General features: G+C 41.4%; 1 protein-coding gene across 3 annotated transcripts in view; it reads right to left on the bottom strand.

Annotated features, from left to right (window-relative positions):
- The window catches only part of anapc1 (anaphase promoting complex subunit 1), a 220,408-nt gene that overhangs the window by 93,627 nt on the left and 107,500 nt on the right, over positions 1-19,281 (bottom strand). For all 3 annotated transcript variants that reach the window (XM_072551412.1, XM_072551410.1, XM_072551413.1), the window contains exons 30-33: positions 15,581-15,672; positions 7,303-7,437; positions 6,152-6,234; positions 3,850-3,928 (exon numbers count right to left, since the gene is read on the bottom strand). In XM_072551412.1, the coding sequence (XP_072407513.1) occupies positions 3,850-3,928; positions 6,152-6,234; positions 7,303-7,437; positions 15,581-15,672 (389 nt within the window). The remainder of the gene's footprint in view (positions 1-3,849; positions 3,929-6,151; positions 6,235-7,302; positions 7,438-15,580; positions 15,673-19,281) is intronic.

Below are 19,281 nucleotides of genomic sequence, written 5' to 3'. Positions count from 1 at the left end.
GACCCTTCACATGTGCTGCTTCTAAATTTTAACAGAAACAGGCCACTTGACCAATCAAGTCTTCTCTGCCATTCAATCATGGCTGTTATGTCTCTCAAACCCATTCTCCTGATCTCTCTCCATAACACTTCGAGTCACAGAGTTGTACAGCAGGGAAACAGACCCTTTGGACCAACTTGTCCATGCCAACCACATAACTTAGGTTGGTCTAGTTCCATTTGCCAGTATTTGGCCCATATCCCTCTAAACTCTTCCAATTCACAAACCCATCCAAATACCTTTTAAATGCTGTAAATGTACTAGCCTCCCTTGCTTTCTCTGGCAGCTTGTTCCATACATGCACCACCCTCTGTGTGAACAAGTTGCCCCTCAGGTTCTTTTTAAATCTTTCCCCTCTCACCTTAAATCTATGCCATCTAGTTTTGGTCACTTCTACGTTGGTAAAGAGAGCTTGGCTATTCACCCTTTCAATACCCTTCATGATTTTATAAACCTCCATAAGGTCACCCATAGTCTCCAGGGAAAAAGTCCAATCTATTCAATTTCTCCCTGTATCTCGAACCCTCCAGCCCCAGCAAAATCCTTGTCAGTCTTTTCTGAACCCTTTCTCATTTAACACCAGCAGAGAGACCAGATTTGAATGCAGTATTCTGAAGGTGGCCTCATCAATGTCCTGTACAGCCACAACCTGACATTTCAACACTGATACTCAATGCACTGATCAATAAAGGGAATCATACCAAAGGCCTTTTTAACTATCCTATCTACCTAAAACTCCACTTTCAAAGAACTATGAACCTGCATGCCAAGGTCTCTTTGTTCAGCAACACTCCCAGGACCTTACCATTAAGTGTATAAATCCTGGCCTGATTTGTGTTACCAAAATGCAACACCTCACATTTATCTAAATTAAATTCCATCTGTCACTCCTTGGTCCATCTGATCAAGATCCTGTTGTACTCTGAGGTAACCTTCTTCACTGTCCACTACACCACCAATGTTGGTATCATCGGCAAACTTACTAATTATATCCAAATCATTTATACAAACGATGAAAAGTAGTGGATCCAGCACTGATTCTTGTGGCACACCACTGGTCACAGGCCTTCAGTCTGAAAAGCAATCCTCTGCACCACCCTCTATCTCATACATACAGGCCAATTTTGAATCCAATTGACTAGTTCTTCCTGGATTCCATGTAATCTAACCTTCCAACCAGTCTACCATGCAGAACCTGGTGAAATACCTTGTTGAAATCCAGATAGACAATGACTGTCATTCTGCCTTCATCAATTTTCTTTGTCACTTCTTCAAATAAACTCAATTATATTCGCTGGATTCCTCACCTACAAAGCTGTGTTGACTATCCTAATCAGTCCTTGCCTTTCCAAATGTAAATCCTGCCCCTCAAAATCCCAACAACTTCCCCACCACTGATGTCAAGCTCACTGGTCTATAGTTCCTTGACATTTCCTGACAACTTCTCTTAAATAATGGCATTACATTAGCCAATCTCCAGACTTGCAGCACCTCACCTGTAACTATCCATGATACAAATATCTCAGTAATCGCTTCCCTAGCTTCCCAAAAAACTCTGAGATAAAATTGTTACAATGCCCTCACTGATCCAGAACCTATCTGTTTTAAGTTCACTCAATGACTTGTGAAGGTGGATACAATTAAAATATTTGAAAGGTATCTGGATGGGTATATGAATAAGAAGGATTTAGAAGGATATGGGCTAAATGCTGGCAAATGGGACTATATCAGTTTGGGAAGTCTGGTCAGCACAGGCAAGTTGGACCGAAGGGTCTGTTTCCAAGCTGTATGAATCTATGACTCTATGTCTTGATCTCCATAGCCTTCAGTAGTAACGAGCTCCACTGATTCACCACCCTCTGGCTGAAGACATTGCTCCTCATCTCTTCACTGTGAGGCTGTGCTCTTAGGTCTTAACTTCTCCTACCAGTAGAAACACCTTCTCCACATCCACACTATCCAGGCCTCTCAGTATTCTGATTTAATCCTCCATCCTTCTAAAATCCATCAAGTACAGACCTAGAGTCCTCAAGAGCTCCTCCTATGACAAACTCCTGGATTCATTCTTGTCAACCACCACTGGATCCCCTCCAAGGCCAGTACATATTTCCTTAGATATTGGGCACAAAATTGCTCTCAATATTCCAAATGCAGTCCATGTTCACTTAAACCTCTCTCTTTTTCTTTAAAGATATTATAATAAGTCTTTATCGTCTATTTTCATGTTACTTGCTAATGTGTATAGTTTATTTTCCTCTCATCTTTTGTTGGCATTTAAATCTTTCCTAATCCTCTGTCTTACCACTAATCTTTGCCCACAGTATGTTTTCTTTCTTTTAATTTGATATTATCCTTAATTTCTTTGGTTAACTCGGATCTGTTTATCCCCATCCTAGACTCCTCCTTCCTCACTGGGATATAACTTCACTGTAAGCCACAAACTATTTTTTGTATACTTGCCTTTGCTCAACTGTCTCTTTTGCTGAACTCCTTTCCCAATCAACTTCAGCCACCTTTGCCGTATGTTATTACCCTTATTCAAGCTTTGCTACCGAACCACGCTTCTCCCTCTCAAATGTAATGGTAAATTCTGCCATGTTATGGTCACAGTTCCCAAATGGTCTTTTACTCTGGGAGTGTTTACTAAAGCTACTTCATTACGCATCACCAGATTTGAAATTCCTGGTTGACTCCATAACATGTGGCTTTAGGAAACTGACCCAAAATCACTCAAAGGATGCCTTCACAAAGTACATTTTATGAATGTTGTTTATTCATAAAACCCTTTGTTAATTTGATTCTACTAAATTACATGAAGATTGACATCATGGTGATCGGACTGCCTTTTTGACAAGCTTTTATTATCTACTGATTATTCTCTGTCCTACAAAGCAGCTACTGTTATGGGTCCTATAGAATACTTCCGCAGTTGTTTATTTCCTCTTGTTACCCTTACCTTCCTTCATATAGGATCCTGTATCATTTGATTCTTCATTTCTGGCGATCATATTTATTCCATTGGGTACCAAGAAGGCTACCTTACCAACCTTCCCTTCCTGCCTAACCTTTCAAAAAGTTAAGTGCCTCTGAACATTGAGTCCCCAGTTTTGATCTCCTTGTAGCCATGTCTTGGTCATTGGAGATTGCCAAAAATCTCCAACTATAATTAAAAATTAAAGCAACGAGATTCCACATGTCTAATATGTAATTTCAACAGCCAGAGATGTTCTTTAGCAGTAATTAATAAATATCACATCATTAATATTGTGCTTAGATTATAATACGCAAGACCTCAAATTTTTAAGGGTGTTTAGTTGGCATTAACCACACAACATAGGAACTCAGTTGGCTGGTTTGTGATGCCAACAATGCAGGTTCAACTCCCACACCAGTTGATGTTACCATGAAGGTCCACCTTCTCATTCTTTCCCCTTGCCTGAGGCGTGGTGACCCTCGGTTAAACGCACCATCAGTTTTCTCTCTCTCTCTCTCTCTGTGTGTGAAGAAAGAACAGCTCTATTGTCCCCTGGGACTAAAATGACTTTGCCTTGTTCTTTCTAATCCACACAGGCAAATTCTTTTTGACAAGTGCATTAGCACTAATTTTTTCTTGTAATGCCTTATGAGCTATCTTTTTTAAAAAATGGTTGCTATTTCCACAATCCTTTATCTGTACACAATGCTCCCCCAAGTTTTGCAGATCTATGCTAAGTGCTTTGGTCACATACAATCTTTAAAGTCTAACAAATGAAAAGTCTGCTCGATTAATGTTTAAAGAGAGATTTCACGTGCTTCTATCATTTTACTTACCCGCATTAAAAGAAATTCTGGCTTCACAAAGTCCAACAAGTACTGGGTGTCCGGGGCTCGCAGCCAGTCTGCGATTGACCTAAGCAACATAAAAACAGGGTTAGTCCTACCACATCCAGGCATCACTTTCTCTCACAATGACAAACATTCCTACAAATATAATCTCTCCAGGAGCATGAACCACAGAGCATTTTATGAAGCACCGAGAAGGAATGAGAGAAAGAAAACTCAGGTGCAACTGGAAAAGAAGCAAAAGGACAATCCAAAGTCTGTCTATCCGTTTGAACTGAACAGAAAACCCACTTACAAACTCACACAGATAATACGACATGAGTGCTTCATGGAATAATACAGCTGAACAACATATAGGCAACCATATAGGCAACAGTGCCACATGACTGTGTAACTAAGTTGCAGACAATCAGGAAAACTGGGAACTGCAGCATCCTCTGAAGCAACCCACTAACCCATCCTTCACCACCTCAACTTTGTTGAGGACCTCACCACAGTCTTTATTACTGCCAGGCAAGTTTTCATTGATGCAATCAAGACTGTCAATTTTTTTTAAAAAAAACACTGGAAATTTCATCTCAGGCACTTAAAAGCTCAAGTTGACTTTGTAAGAAAATGGTTAATAGCTAGCTTTTAGTTTTTGTCTCTTGGTTTCTGTTAAAAGGACCATTTTAATTAAAATGGCACAAGTCAACATGGTTCTGTGAAAGGGAAATCGTGATGGACAAATTTTCTGGTGCTCTTTGAGAACAGAACAAGCACTGTTGACAGAGAAAGGTCACGCGGTACAAATTTGATTGAATTTTGAGAGGAGGTGACCAAGTGTGTAAATGACGCTATTGAAGTGGATGCAGTTTATATGGATTTCACTATAACCTTGAACAAGGTTCGACATGGCAGGCTGATTAAGGAGGTAAAAGCACCTGGGAACCAGGGTAAGCTGACACTACATTTGCTTCCTTCCTCCAAGTCATTAATATATATTGTAAGCAGTTTTGATTCCAGTACTGATTCCTCTGGAATGCTACTGGTTACAGGTTGTCATTTTCGAAACTGAATTCCAGCTAATTTGGACCACCTATTACATTGAAGAATGCAAATTCTCAAGTCACCGGAATGGAAGAACATTGTTAGAGAAGACATTACAGAATTCAAATTATTCCCATCGAACTTGAAACCCAATGAACTCTCTGGTAAAGCATTTTCCTGGCAGTGTGTATAATTATTATCATATCTGTGTTACTGTCTACAATGGTAATCATTTAATTTTTAATTCCAATAAAAGCCAACAGATATTTTTGAACTCTGTAATCTTGAGAAATAGCTCATAAACACATCAGATTTTCATCTTGAGAATAAACCTCCGGTACGTGTCCTACCCAGTTTATGAGCACTGATTCTTCCTGCTTTCAACAGCCCAAGCAGACAAAGGTTGAACCATCAAAATTATATCATTCTGGAATTACTTGTTACAATGTTGATAGTTGTCAAGAAACATTGTTAAATCTTGAATAAAAATGTGGAAAAATCAATAGTTGCTTGGGAGCATTCGAGAGAGGAGTTTTAGTTTTGCTGACAAAAGATACACTTTTATCAATGATTTGTAATACTTCCAAATCTACAGGTGACACAAAACTAGGTGGAACTGAGTGTCTTATGGAGCATGGAACGATGCTTCCAGAGGAGCTGCTTGGAGAAGCTAGGGGAGTAGGTTAAAAAAACATTTCTTTGATGGAGTACAATGCAGGAAAATGTGAAATTAGCCATGTTGCAAGGAAAGACAGAACAGAGAGTATTTCTTAAAGAGTGATAGGTGGGAAATGTTAAAGTTCAAAGGGGCTCAAGTGCCCTTGTTCATGAGTAACTTCAATTTATAATGAAGGTAGAGCAATCAATTATAGAGTCATACTGCACAGAAACAGATCCTTCTGTTCAATTCGTCCACGGTGACCAGACATCCCAACCTAACCTAGTCCCATTTGTCAGCATTTGGTCCATATCCCTCTAAACCCTTCCTATTCATGCATCCATCCAGATACCTTTTAAATGTTGTAATTCTACTTGCAAAGTCCTTGAAAATCTATTTGTGCTGATTTGAAGTCGTAGAGGCTTCTTACTGCCATTATGTCGAAGCTTGATGACACCTGCTGTATTGTGTCCCTACTAAAGGAACAATATACCTACCATAGAGGGCAAGTCTCCTTTGGAAATAATTGAAATTATGCAATCATCATGTACATCTCAGTTGCACCTTTGCTTAGCCGAGGAGTTTAACACTATTTTGCCATACCTGTTGTTTGTTTTCAAATAAAGTAAGGCTAAGGCCAGTGTGGCGCCAGGACATGTAACATCGACATTCACAGTGTCCCCTTCCTGTCAAAGAGAAGATTTACAATAAGCCTCAATAGAATTATTAAAACGAAACCAATCTTAAACAAGTTTTCTTCTCTCATGCTAAACTTTGAAAGTGGAGGAGCAGAGCGAGTTGAGGATTAGACTACACGAATCTTTTAAAGAGAGAAGACTAATAGTAAAATGTACAAAATACTGGATTTGTACATTTTTGTAAAAAATAACTGCATGAGCAAACAAACGAGATAAGAAAATACTAAACCTGTACAAACCATTGATGTTTTTGCACTGGACCCAATTTTGAGCTGAGCTGTTTTGTTGGGCAGAAATTACCCATAAAAGTAACCTGAATAGTTCAATGATAAATGGTCGTTTGAGAAAATGGGGCTCATTCCATTCTAACAAATGGAGTTAAGAGAAAATCTGACCATAACGTTCAAAACTGCACAGGATATTGACAGGATAAATTGGGGAAATATTTGCCAACAGATTGGGAAGTAGAAAGGCATAAACTTAAGATTACTACCAGGAGAACAAAGGGAGGTCTAGTAGGAAGCTACTATTAGTATTACAGACCCGGGATGGTCTCCTGAAAAACTGGCAAAATAATAGAATTCATAACATAGGAGCAGAAATAGGCTATTCAGCCCCTTGACTTTTCTGCCATTCCAAGAGAACATGGGTGATCCATGGCCTTTGGCCCATATCCCTTAATATCTTTGCTTACCAAAACGAAAACCAACAACTGATGTTGCATCAACTGTATTTAACTTCAAACCATCAAGAAAGTACCCTGATTTATCTTTTCAACAGGAATTTAAAAAAGAGAAGTGGATAACTATTTCAATGAGCGAAAATAAAATGTTAGGAAAGGTCAGGAAATAAATGAATCAAAGTAGTTAACTCTTCCAGAGAGCTGGTAGGAGTGCAGAGGGTTTAGAAGTCACCCTCCATGCTCCAAGGTTCTACACAGTTTAATCATGAATTTGACATAGGATGTCTGAAAGGCATTATATAAAACTTCACTTTGAGCTGGTAACATTAGTTTTGCACATGACAGCAACTGAATAGTGGAAAGAAAATACAGACCTTTATTTGATAACTGGGCGATTTGTGCTTTTCTCGGTGAATTCCAGGTTGGGTGCGCCTGTGGCCTCCCACCATGTACTGGTACAGCTGATCTGGAACATTCAGGTCAGACATACCTATCAGGTTACTCCCGTGCTGCAGGGTAATTCAGAAAGGCAACAGAATGAAACGATATCACCAAAAACAAAGAGACACAAATATCACTTAACAAAAGCCGAAAGCACTGCAGATTCTGGAAATCTGACACTAAAACAGGAATTGAACTCTGATTTCTCTTCACAGATGCTGCCAGAGCTGATGAGCTTCTTCAGCAATTTCTGTTTTTGTTACAAATATCACATAGAGTCATAGAGATGTACAGCACGGAAACAGACCCTTCAGTCTAACCCGTCCATGCTGACCAGATATCCCAACCTAATCTAGCCCCATTTGCCAGCATTTGGCCCATATCCCTCTGAACCCTTCCTATTCATACACCCATCCAGATGCATTTTAAATGTTGCAATGGTACCAGTCTCCACACATCCTCTGGCAGCTCATTCCATATAAGCAACACCCTCTGCATGAAACGTTGCTCCTTAAGTCCCTTTTATATCTTTACCCTCTCATCCTAAACCTATGCCTTCGAGTTCTGGACTCCCCTACCTCAGGGAAACGACCGTTGTCTATTTATCCTATCCATGCCCCTCATGATTTTATAAACCTCTATGAGGTCAGCCCATAGCCTTCAACGCTCCAGGGAAAACAGCCTAGCCTATTCAGCCTCTCCCTGTAGCTCAAATCCTCTAACTCTGGCAACATCCTTGTAAATCTTTTCTGAACCCTTTCAAGTTTCAAAACATCCTTCTGAGGAAGAAGACTAGGATTGCACGCAATATTCCAAAAGTGGCCGTATCAACGTCTTGTACAGCTGCAAAATGACCTCACAACTCCTATACTCAATGCTCTGACCAATAAAGGAAAGCCTATCTTTTTGAACTCAACTTTATTAAGTTCAATTAATTAAATACTTCAGAAATAAAAATTTGGTGTTCGTGTTGATGGCCATGTACCTACTAATTATCATTAAAAACCCGTCTGATTCACTCACGTTGTTTCGGAAAGATGGCTCACCACCCTTGCTTGGTCTGGTATGTCTCCAAACCCACTTGGATGCGTTGAGTTTTAACTGTCCTCTGAAATTACCTTGCAAGCCACTTAGTCCCTGGGTAATTGGGCGCCAAATACTGACTTTATCAGTGATACCCACATTCCGTGAAAAACATTGAAAAGGAAACTATTACTGTGCTAAATTGGGAAGGACTGAGAACAGATCTGAGCACCTCAGAGATGCTTGGGACCTTCAGCAGCAGCAAAACTGTATTGGCTTATCATTTGTAACTTTGCAGTACAGCATATGCCTCAGTCTACCATTAGCATCAATCCACAGAGGAGTGTCAGACAGAATATGAGGATCAGCATCAATCATGATGAATCAGACTGATGAAGCTACAACACAAGAACACATCCACAATAAACAGCAGAAGGAGCACACAATAGACTGTGTGATCTAAGAGCTAAGTGATCCCACAACTGTAAATCAAGTCAAAACTCTGGAGTCCTGCCGTATCTAATTGTGAATGGTTCAGAATATTGGCTATAAGAATCACCAAGTATGACTATGCCTGGCATTTGCTTGACAGATATGTAGGGTAACTCTGTCCAGGAAGATATAAATCCCCATGTTAGTAAGGAGGACATTACAGAATCAAGTGGGCAGGCAGCGGTATTATTGGTAGACAATTAATCCAGAGACCCTGGAGATCTGGGTTCAAATCCTGCACTGGCAGATGACAGAATCCGAATTCAACAAATATCACGAATGAGGAGTCCATGAAACCATTGCCTATTGACAGGAGAAACCCATTGGGTTCACTCATGTCCTTTAGGGAAAGAAACTGCCACTAATTTGGCCTGCATGTGACTCCAGATGCACAGCAGCGTGGTTGACACTTATTGCAATCCCACCACTGAAAAACAGCCCTTTGACCCCACTTGCTGTTTCCTGCCCATTTGCCAATTCATACCATCATCCTTACCAATATACTACATCCAACACCGTATGCTCTTATGATTTAACCTTTTGTGGGGAACCTTGTCAAATATCTTTTGGAAGTCCAAATATAACATACTGACTGGGTCCCCTCTCTCCACTCGGTTTGAAACTTCATCAAAAAACTCTTAATAAATGAGCCACATGATTTCCCATTTGTGAAGTGATGCTGAGTCTGCTTGATTAGATAATGATTTGCCAAATGCTCTGCTACTAGATTAGATTAGATTAGATTACTTACAGTGTGGAAACAGGCCCTTCGGCCCAACAATTCCACACCGACCCGCTGAAGCGCAACCCACCAAGACACATTCCCCTACACCTAACACTAGGAGCAATTTAGCATGGCCAGTTCACCTAACCTGAACATTTTTGGATTGTGGGAGGAAACCGGAGCACCCGGAGGAATCCCACGCAGACACGGGGAGAATGTGCAAACTCCACACAGTCAGTCGCCTGAGGCGGGAATTGAACCCGGGTCTCTGGCGCGGTGAGGCAGCAGTGCTAACCACTGTGCCACCTTGCCGCCCACTGTGCCAGTGTGCCACCACGACTTCCTTAATAATTGATTTCCATACTTTTTCAATAATAAATGTTTGGTTAATCAGCCTCTGGTTACCCACATTTTGTTTAATTCCTCTGCCATTTCCTTGCTCCTCAAATTCATTTTCTAAGGAGCCTATGTTCACTTTGACGTCTCGTTCCCATTTTTTGTATTTTAAAAAAGCTCTTATTGTCAGTTTTTATGTTCCTCGCTAGCTTGCCTCTTAGTTTATTTTCTCTGTCTTTATTATCTTTTAAGCACTCCTTTGCTAGATTCTGAATATATCCCATTATTTTGGGCTATCACTGATTTTGGTCTCCTTAAATGCTTTTTTCTTTCAACTTAATTCTCTCCTTCACTTCCTTGATTTGTCATGGTTGGATTATCCCTCCCTTAGAAATTTTCCTCTTTACTTGGGTGCATTTTTTGCTGAGTGCCATGAATTACCTCCTTAAATGTTTACCACTGGTTGCTGACTGTTATTCCGAATAATCTCCATCCAGCTCACTTTAGCTAAATCTATCCTCATTTCATTGCAATTTCCTATATTTAAGTTAAACATAGTTTTTGTGAGCTAAGTTTCTCATTCTCGAGCTGAATATTAAATTTTATCATGCTATGATCACTATTTCCTAGAGGATCTTTTACTTGGATGTCATTTATTAAACCTGCCTCATTACCCATGACCAGATTCAAGGTGGCCAGCTCTCTGGGTGGCTCCATGAAATATTGCGCCAAGAAACTATTGCAAATGAACCCTATGAATTCATTGTTGAAGCTACCTTTTCCAATTTGATTAGCCCAGGCAAGCTGTAGATTAAAGTCATCCATAATTATTGCTCTATTCCTTTCACATGCCTTATTATTTGCAGCCTTTCCCACAGAACGGCTACTGTTTAGGGATCCATACACTACTCCAACCAATGTCTGTTTTCCGTTGTGGTTTTATTTTAACCTCCACCCAAATGGACTTTACAGCATCCGACCCTCGATCATTTCTCACAACTGTCCTCGTTTAGTTTCTTATTATCAGTGTTACCACACCACCTTTCCATCCCTCCTGTCTTTCAGAAAGATCAGAGATCTCTGAATGTTAAGTTCCCAGTTTTGATTTTCTTGGAATCGGGTTTCTTAGTGCCTGTGAGAGCATATTAATTTGCCTCAATTTATACTGTCAGTTCATCTGCCTTATTCTGAATGCTTCATGCATAAAGATACAAAACCTTTAAGTCTGATCTGTTAGTGGGCTTGACTACACTTTGACACTTGATGACCACATACAATTTGTACCAAAGACTCTGCTCTACCTGAAGATACATAAATCACAGATATATCCTTTATCCCGAAAGATAATGAAGCCAAACTGAAGGACATTTCTCATACCCACCTCTCCAGTATGCAACCTTTTCTGGCTAACCTTCTCAGACCCAGGCACCATCTTTGTCTATACTAAGAATATAAATGGTCTGCTGGATTAAATGGAAGTTATGGTTGTATATTCATTGTCTATCGTAATATTCAATCCCATGCTTAGCCAGATATTTATCCAGCTCTTAGAAGGAATCCTCACAAACAGCAGCTCCCTTCAGAATCTGCTCCACTTCTCAATTACTCCACTGACACAAAAAAATTCTCTGTTTATTAACCCAGCTACAATCTGGCCAAACTTGAAAATGCACTTTCCAGCTTCATCCCAAGTCACACACATGCTTTCCATGTACACCTCGATAATTCAAAGTCAAGTTCCTTTAACTTTGGTGCAACAAAATCCCGTTCAGCTCTGCAAGTCTTTCTCTCAAACTTCAAGCGCCAAGTGCAACCATAATTCTTGATGCTTTTTGAATGCTTTCCAGTGAATGCATTTTGAAGACAGAACACAATCTTAGCAATGATCTCCAGTAAGATCATTAGACAAAGCGTCAATTGACTCGAAATGTTAACTGTTTATCTCTCTACAAATGTGTTTCTCACAACTGCGTCCACTTCATTTCTTAATAACATTGCTGCCCTCACTTCATTCCTCCTGTCTCTCTGTAAGACTTGCTAGTTTCCACTCCACTTTCTGCTTAAGATCATTAATCTTGGACATATCACATCTTCACCTCAATCCATGAAGAACCATCTGTAGTTTTGTTGATGTCAGCAACACACTTACTGGGCAAGTCCAAAGAATGTTGTGCAGCTATCATTGATGTTTCGGTCCTTGCTCATTTTATACCCTCATCACAGAAGTCACTGCCTTGCCTCTCAATTATCCAAATTAAAATGTATTTGGTAGTTTGATCCAACAATACTGCTTTGAATGTTACAAAGTCCTTGGGCCATAGAGGTTGCCATCACAAACAAATGTTATAATGACAAATACTTTCTCTCAGATATTGAATAAGTGACCCTGGAAAAATCAATCACTGCTTCCCAAATGGAGCCTTTTCCATTATCATCGGCATCTGCTTCCTGTTAACACAGAAGTTTTCAGCACTAACTTGAAATAGATCCCCTGAGATTTCAAAAATACATGTTCTTGCAAAAAATAGAATTAAAATACGCAGAAAAGAAACTACTGTGGTACAGTAAATTATTTGATTTTGAAACTGAAATCTCCCATTTATTCTATTTTATTTGCATAAACAGCAAATGTAAAACTGCAGGTACGCCACTGAAAATGCAAAAGCAAAAGAAAAAATGTTGGAAATACTAAGCAGGCCAGTCTTCAATCACAGGGGTGCATTTCTGATCTGACTTATCCCAAACCTGCAATGTTACCTTATGTGTTTTCACACCGTACACTGTCCAACCCATTCTATGCTGATGTAACATCATGTTTCATTAAATCGTATCGCACATACAGCAAATTTCGCCTGACAGATGTAGAAGTTAAGACTAAACCCATCTCTTCGAAAAATTCAAGGCTTTTAAAAGTAGATATTAAATTAAATCAGTGCACAAAATGCAATCACCCCCTATTTTTTCATTTTAAAAAAGGACACAAACACAAACGGAGTTCTGCAATCTGGACAGTAACCTGACAGCTTAAACACATCTATCTGAACATGGAAACAGGAGGTGGTAACTTAATCCCTCAAGTCTATTCTGCTATTCAATGCGAACATGGTTGGTCTATGACTTAAATTACATAAAACTTTCTTTGCTCTATATCCCTCAACAGCTTAGATTTGTTGTAACCAGTCTCAGATTTAAAATTTACAGCTGACCGAGCATCACTTGCCATTTGTGGGACAGCATCCCAAACATCTGCTATCTTTTCGAAGTCTAGGGCCAGATTATGGCTCCCAGTCATAGGTTCCCCAACTAGTGGCAATTGTTTCTCTCAATGCAACCTATCTGCTACATTTTGTTTTCTTGAAAACCTTCAACAAAATTATCCCCTAATACACTAAATTCGAGGGAGTTCAATACCGGCTTGCTCACCAATCTCCAGTTGCCTACTTAAAGGAATTAAGGGGTCTGGAGAGAAAGCAGGAATATGGCACTGAGGTAGAGGCTCAGCCATGATCATGTTGAACGGGAGAGCAAGCCTAAGGGGCAAAAAAGACCTCCTTCTGCTCCTAGTTTTTATGTTTCTTGATCCACTGTAGTCTCTGGGGTGTAAGTACACTCACAGTGCTGTAAGGAATGAAATTCCAGGATACTGACCCAACAACAGTGAAGAAATGGCAATGTAGTTCTATGTCAGGATAGCATGTGCCTTGAAGGTGACTTGCAGGTGGTGGTGTCCCCACATTTCTGCTGCCCTTACTGTTCTGGGCAGTAGAGTTCATTGGTCAAAGGTGCTGTTTGCAAAGGCTTGGCGGATTGCCAAATGCACTGTCCGAGAAACTACCACATACAGGATGAATAATAACTTTCAAAGGGGAACTGGATGAATAGTTGAAGAAAAAAAGTGTGCAAGACTGTGAGATAGAGCAGGACATTAGGATCAATTGGATAACTTGGATAAGAGGTAGACAGATTCTTGATTTCGAAGGGGATCAATGATTACGGGAAGATGGCAAAGCTTGAGAAACATATCAGCCATGGTCAGCGAAGCAGAATGGAAGGGCCTAATTCTGCTTCAACATCTTTATGGTCTGAATGCCTTTCTCCTGTGCTGCGAGATCTTATAACATGTGGTAAATTTCAGCACAAGTCAGCAAGTTTCCTGCTCTTGACTGCCATCTAGTAATCTGTGCTGGGTGCACACACAAGGCAAAGTTAGAATTAAGTGCTCTCTAATTTTCTGAACAACCTCTGATCCATTGGTTGTGGGATCGCTTAGCTTGGTCTCTCACTTGCTGCTTACGCTGTTTGACATGGAAGTAGTCCTGTTTGGTGACTTCATCAGGTTGACACATCATGTTTAGATATGATTGGTGGTGATCCTGGCATGTCCTCCTGCACTCACCATTCAACCAGGGTTGATCCCCTGGCTTGATAGTCATGGTTGACTGGGGCATATGTTGGGCCATTAAGTTATAGATTAAATCGGAATATACATCTACAGCTGTCGATGCCCACAGCATCTCTTGGGTGTCTAGTCTTGAGCTAGCTCTGTTTAAAATCTGTCCCATTTACACAGTAATAGTGCCACACATGATGGAGGGTGTTCCCAATGTGAAGGTGAGACTTTGTCTCCACCAGGACGGCGCAGAGGTCACTGTTAACCTGTAGAGGCATTGAACATACATTAAAATCTACCAAAATGGGGTCACATTTCCACAATGCTTCATTGTCTGCAAAGCAAGTGATCATTTACAACATTATAAATGCAAGTCTTTCCTTCACTTATTTTGACTAGATGCAGTTATTTAACATCCCCTAATAATATCTGACCAGTTCCCAGTGCCATAACGTTCCAAACTGCTTGCGATCTATGAAAGACTCTTTAAACTGTCGTACCTGCTCCAATTTAGGGATCAGAGCAGTTACTTTGTGCACAGCAAGCTTCTACAAGCAACAATCTGACAATGACCAGATCATCTGTATTAGTCACATTAGTTGGTGAGAAGTATTAGCCAGGAGACAAGGCAGTCTCACCACAGTTCTTTGAAATAATGCTGCATGGGATGTTGCTGGAACGGAGGGTCAGAGTTATAAAAATAAACTGGAAAGATTGGGACTTTTTTCACTGGAGCGTAGAGGTTGAGGGGTGACCGTACTGAAGTTTATAAAATCATGAGGGGCAGAGATAATGACAAGAGTTTTTTCTGTCGGATGGGGGAGTTCACAACTAGGGGGCATAGATTTAACGTGAGAGAAAGAAAGGATTATAAAGGACAGGAGGAACTTTTTTTTAACACGGTGTGGTTCACATGTGGAATGAACTGCCAGAGGATGTGGTGAATGCAGATACAGTTACAATTTTTAAAAGACATTTGATTAAGTTCATGAATAGGAGAGGTTTGGAGAGATATGGGGAAGGTACAGGCAGTTGGGACTAGTTTAGTTTGGGAACAAGGTTGGCGTGAACTAGTTGGTCCGAAGGGTCTGTTTCCATGCTTTAAGACTCGATAGCAGCCCTTGAGCACAAAATAACTGGGGCAGACTGAAGATGGAAATAAAGTTATGGTTTTTAAATGGTGAAATCGCTTTTGCAGAAAATGCTGACAGCTAAAAACACAATCATCTGTGCAGCTGACACTTACTCCCAGACAGACCATGCCAAGAGCAAGACCAGAAGCCAACGAGTACGATTCCCGATCTGTACAGTTCTCCATCTCAGGGCCTGGAGGGCGACCTAAACAGAAAAAACAGGATTGATTGTATTGTTTAACTAAGTCACACTTTGCTTGCTGCTTTTTATTTTGGAATGTCAACTTTTGAAAAATTTCACCATTTACTTAAGAAGTGGTTTCCAAAAATATAGCTATTCCTTAATTTCCACAATGAACTTGTTTTCCTCAGGAAAGATTTATAGGACACATCATTACTGGCAGGTGAAAATTGGCAGCTTCAGACTCGAAGTACAAAAACATGTCTACGCCAAAATCACTAGAGACAACACCATCTAGAATTCCCATTTCCTCATCACTCAAGGGGTGTGCTACACCTCAGCCAACATTGCCTCTTCATTCCAAAACAACTCTTACATACGTTACATTCTTACACTAAATTAACTGATTGTAAACTTCCTTTTGATGGATGGGAGCGGAAGAACAGAAGTCAGGATTTTTGATGGAAACCAAGATTCTTTTACTTTGCTTGATTTTGACATATATGCCTTCAGTCTTTCATTGAAATAAATCCCAATTCATTCAAAGTACATCACTTTGCACAATTTATCGCCTGTGCTGTACTTTTACCAGAGTGTCATACTGAATTATGACATCAGAGAGACGGTGACGTAACGCCAATGTCATTGGACTTGTAAGTTCTCAGCTCATACTGGATTAGTGGTGCTGGAAGAGCACAGCAGTTCAGGCAGCATCCAACGAGCAGCGAAGTCGACGTTTCGGGCAAAAGCCCTTCATCAGGAATAAAGGCAGTGAGCCTGAAGCATGGAGAGATAAGCTAGAGGAGGGTGGGGGTGGGGAGAGAGTAGCATAGAGTACAATGGGTGAGTGGGGGAGGAGATGAAGGTGATAGGTCAAGGAGGAGAAGGTGGAGTGGATAGGTGGAAAAGAAGATAGGCAGGTCGGACAAGTCAAGGAGACAGTCACAACATGGTTGAAGAGCTTCAGGGTAGAGGAAATGACCTGGGAGTTGCAGTGGGAGAGGGACTCCCTGAGATTCTTGTAGAGAGAGGAGGAAAACTTCTTCAAGGCAGGCATCCTTGCAAGAGGATTCACAGTAGGGTTAAAATCAACAAGGTAAAAACAATGACTGCACATGCTGAAAACCAAATACTAGATTAGTGGTGCTGGAAGAGCACAGCAGTTCAGGCAGCATCCAACGAGCAGCGAAATCGACGTTTCGGGCAAAAGGATGCCTGCCTTGAAGAAGTTTTCCTCCTCTCTCTACAAGAATCTCAGGGAGTCCCTCTCCCACTGCAACTCCCAGGTCATTTCCTCTGCTCTGAAGCTCTTCAACCATGTTGTGACTGTCTCCTTGACTTGTCCGACCTGCCTATCTTCTTTTCCACCTATCCACTCCACCCTCTCCTCCTTGACCTATCACCTTCATCTCCTCCCCCACTCACCCATTGTATTCTATGCTACTCTCTCCCCACCCCCACCCTCCTCTAGCTTATCTCTCCATGCTTCAGGCTCACTGCCTTTATTCCTGATGAAGGGCTTTTGCCCGAAACGTCGATTTCGCTGCTCGTTGGATGCTGCCTGAACTGCTGTGCTCTTCCAGCACCACTAATCCAGTATTTGGTTTTCAGCATCTGCAGTTCTCAGCTCATGCCTAATGTTTTGGACATCAGGGTTCTAATCCCACCTTTGCTGTTAATGGAATTTAAATTCAAAGAATAAACCTGGAATATAAAGCATGCGTCAGTACAAGTGCCAAGCACCAATCCGAAGACCTTGCTTGGTTTTACCTACAGATGACACTAGATCCATAGCAATGTGGTTAATTCTTAACGGCAGTACTGTGCCAGTTCTGGTCTCCTTCTTATTGAAGGGAGATTATTAAAATGGAGAGGGTTCAGATGAGATTTACCAGGATGTTGCCGGGATTAGAGAGTTTGAGTTATAAAACGACACTGGATTAAAGGGGACGTTTTCATTGGAGTGGACAAGATTGAGGGGTGATCTTATAGGGACTTGTAAAATCATGAGGGATAGATTAGATTAGATTAATTAGTGTGGAAACAGGCCCCTCAGCCCATCAAGTCCACACCGACCTGCCGACCCATTCCCCTACATTTACCCCTTCACCTCTCACTACAGGCAATTTAGTATGGCCAATTCACCTAACCTGCACTGTTTTGGACTGTGGGAGGAAACCGGAGCACCCGGGGGAAACCCACGCAGACACGGGGGGAATGTGCAAACTCCACACAGTCAGTTGCCTGAGGTGGGAATTGAACCCAGGTCTCTGGCGCTGTGAGGTAGCAGTGCTAACCACTGTGCCACCGTGCCGCCCACAAATAAATTGATATAATAAATCTAGTCAATGGCAGGTGTCTTTTCCCTGAAGTGGGGGATTTCAGGACTAGAGGACGTACTTTTAAGGTGAGAGGAGGAAGAAGTAAAAAAACATGAGAGGCCTTTTATTTAACACAGGGAATGGTTTGTGTGTGGAAGGAAATTCCAAAGGAAGTGGTGCATGTGGATACAGTTACAACATTTAAAAGACATTTTGGTAAGAACATGACTAATACATGTTTGGAGGGATATGGGCCAAGTGCTGGCAGGTAGAACTAGTTCAGTTTGGGATTACGGTCGGCATAGACTGGTTGGACCGAAAGGTCTGTTTCCATGCTGTATGACTCTCTGACTCTAAAGGCCTAGCATGCCACTCAGTTCAAGGGCAATGAGGGATGAGCAATAAATGCTGACCTTGCCAGTGATACCTACATGTATTGAAAGATTAAAGGAAACAAAACTCAAAAGACAAGGACACAGTCTCGTCAGACAAAAGCTGACTGGATACTGGATTAGTGGTGCTGGAAGAGCACAGCAGTTCAGGCAGCATCCAACGAGCAGCGAAATCGACGTTTCGGGCAAAAGCCCTTCATCAGGAATAAAGGCAGGAGCCTGAAGCGCGGAGAGATAAGCTAGAGGAGGTTGGGGGTGGGGAGAGAGTAGCTTAGAGTACAATGGGTGAGTGGGGGAGGAGATGAAGGTGATAGGTCAAAGAGGAGAGGGTGGAGTGGATAGGTGGAAAAGGAGATAGGCAGGTCGGACAAGTCCGGACAAGTCAAGGAAACAGTGCTGAGCTGGAAGTTTGAAACTAGGATGAGGTGGGGGAAGGGGAAATGAGGAAGCCGTTGAAGGCCCTGGTCCTCCAAGGGCCTCCAAGCCCTCCGTGTTTTCCTCTCCAGACATCCCAAACAGTACCCTTCCACTGACCCTCTCATTCGTTTGGCCAAACTGGTCCTCACCCTTAACAATTTCTCCTTTGAATCCTCCCACTTCCTCCAGACCAAAGGGGTAGCCATGGGCACACGTATGGGCCCCAGCTATGCCTGTCTCTTTGTTGGCTATGTAGAACAGTTGATCTTCCGTAATTACAACGGCACCACTCTCCACCTCTTCCTCCGCTACATTAATGACTGCATTGGCGCCACCTCGTGCTCCCGCGAGGAGGTTGAGCAATTCATCAACTTCACCAACACATTCCACCCTGACCTTAAATTTACCTGGACCATCTCTGACACCTCCCTCCCCTTCCTGGACCTCTCCATCTCCATTAATGATGACCGACTTGACACTGACATTTTTTACAAACCCACCGA

Source organism: Chiloscyllium punctatum, chromosome 3 (assembly GCF_047496795.1).
Source record: "Chiloscyllium punctatum isolate Juve2018m chromosome 3, sChiPun1.3, whole genome shotgun sequence".
NCBI lineage: Eukaryota > Metazoa > Chordata > Chondrichthyes > Orectolobiformes > Hemiscylliidae > Chiloscyllium > Chiloscyllium punctatum.
This window is presented reverse-complemented; position numbering and strand designations above follow the sequence as displayed.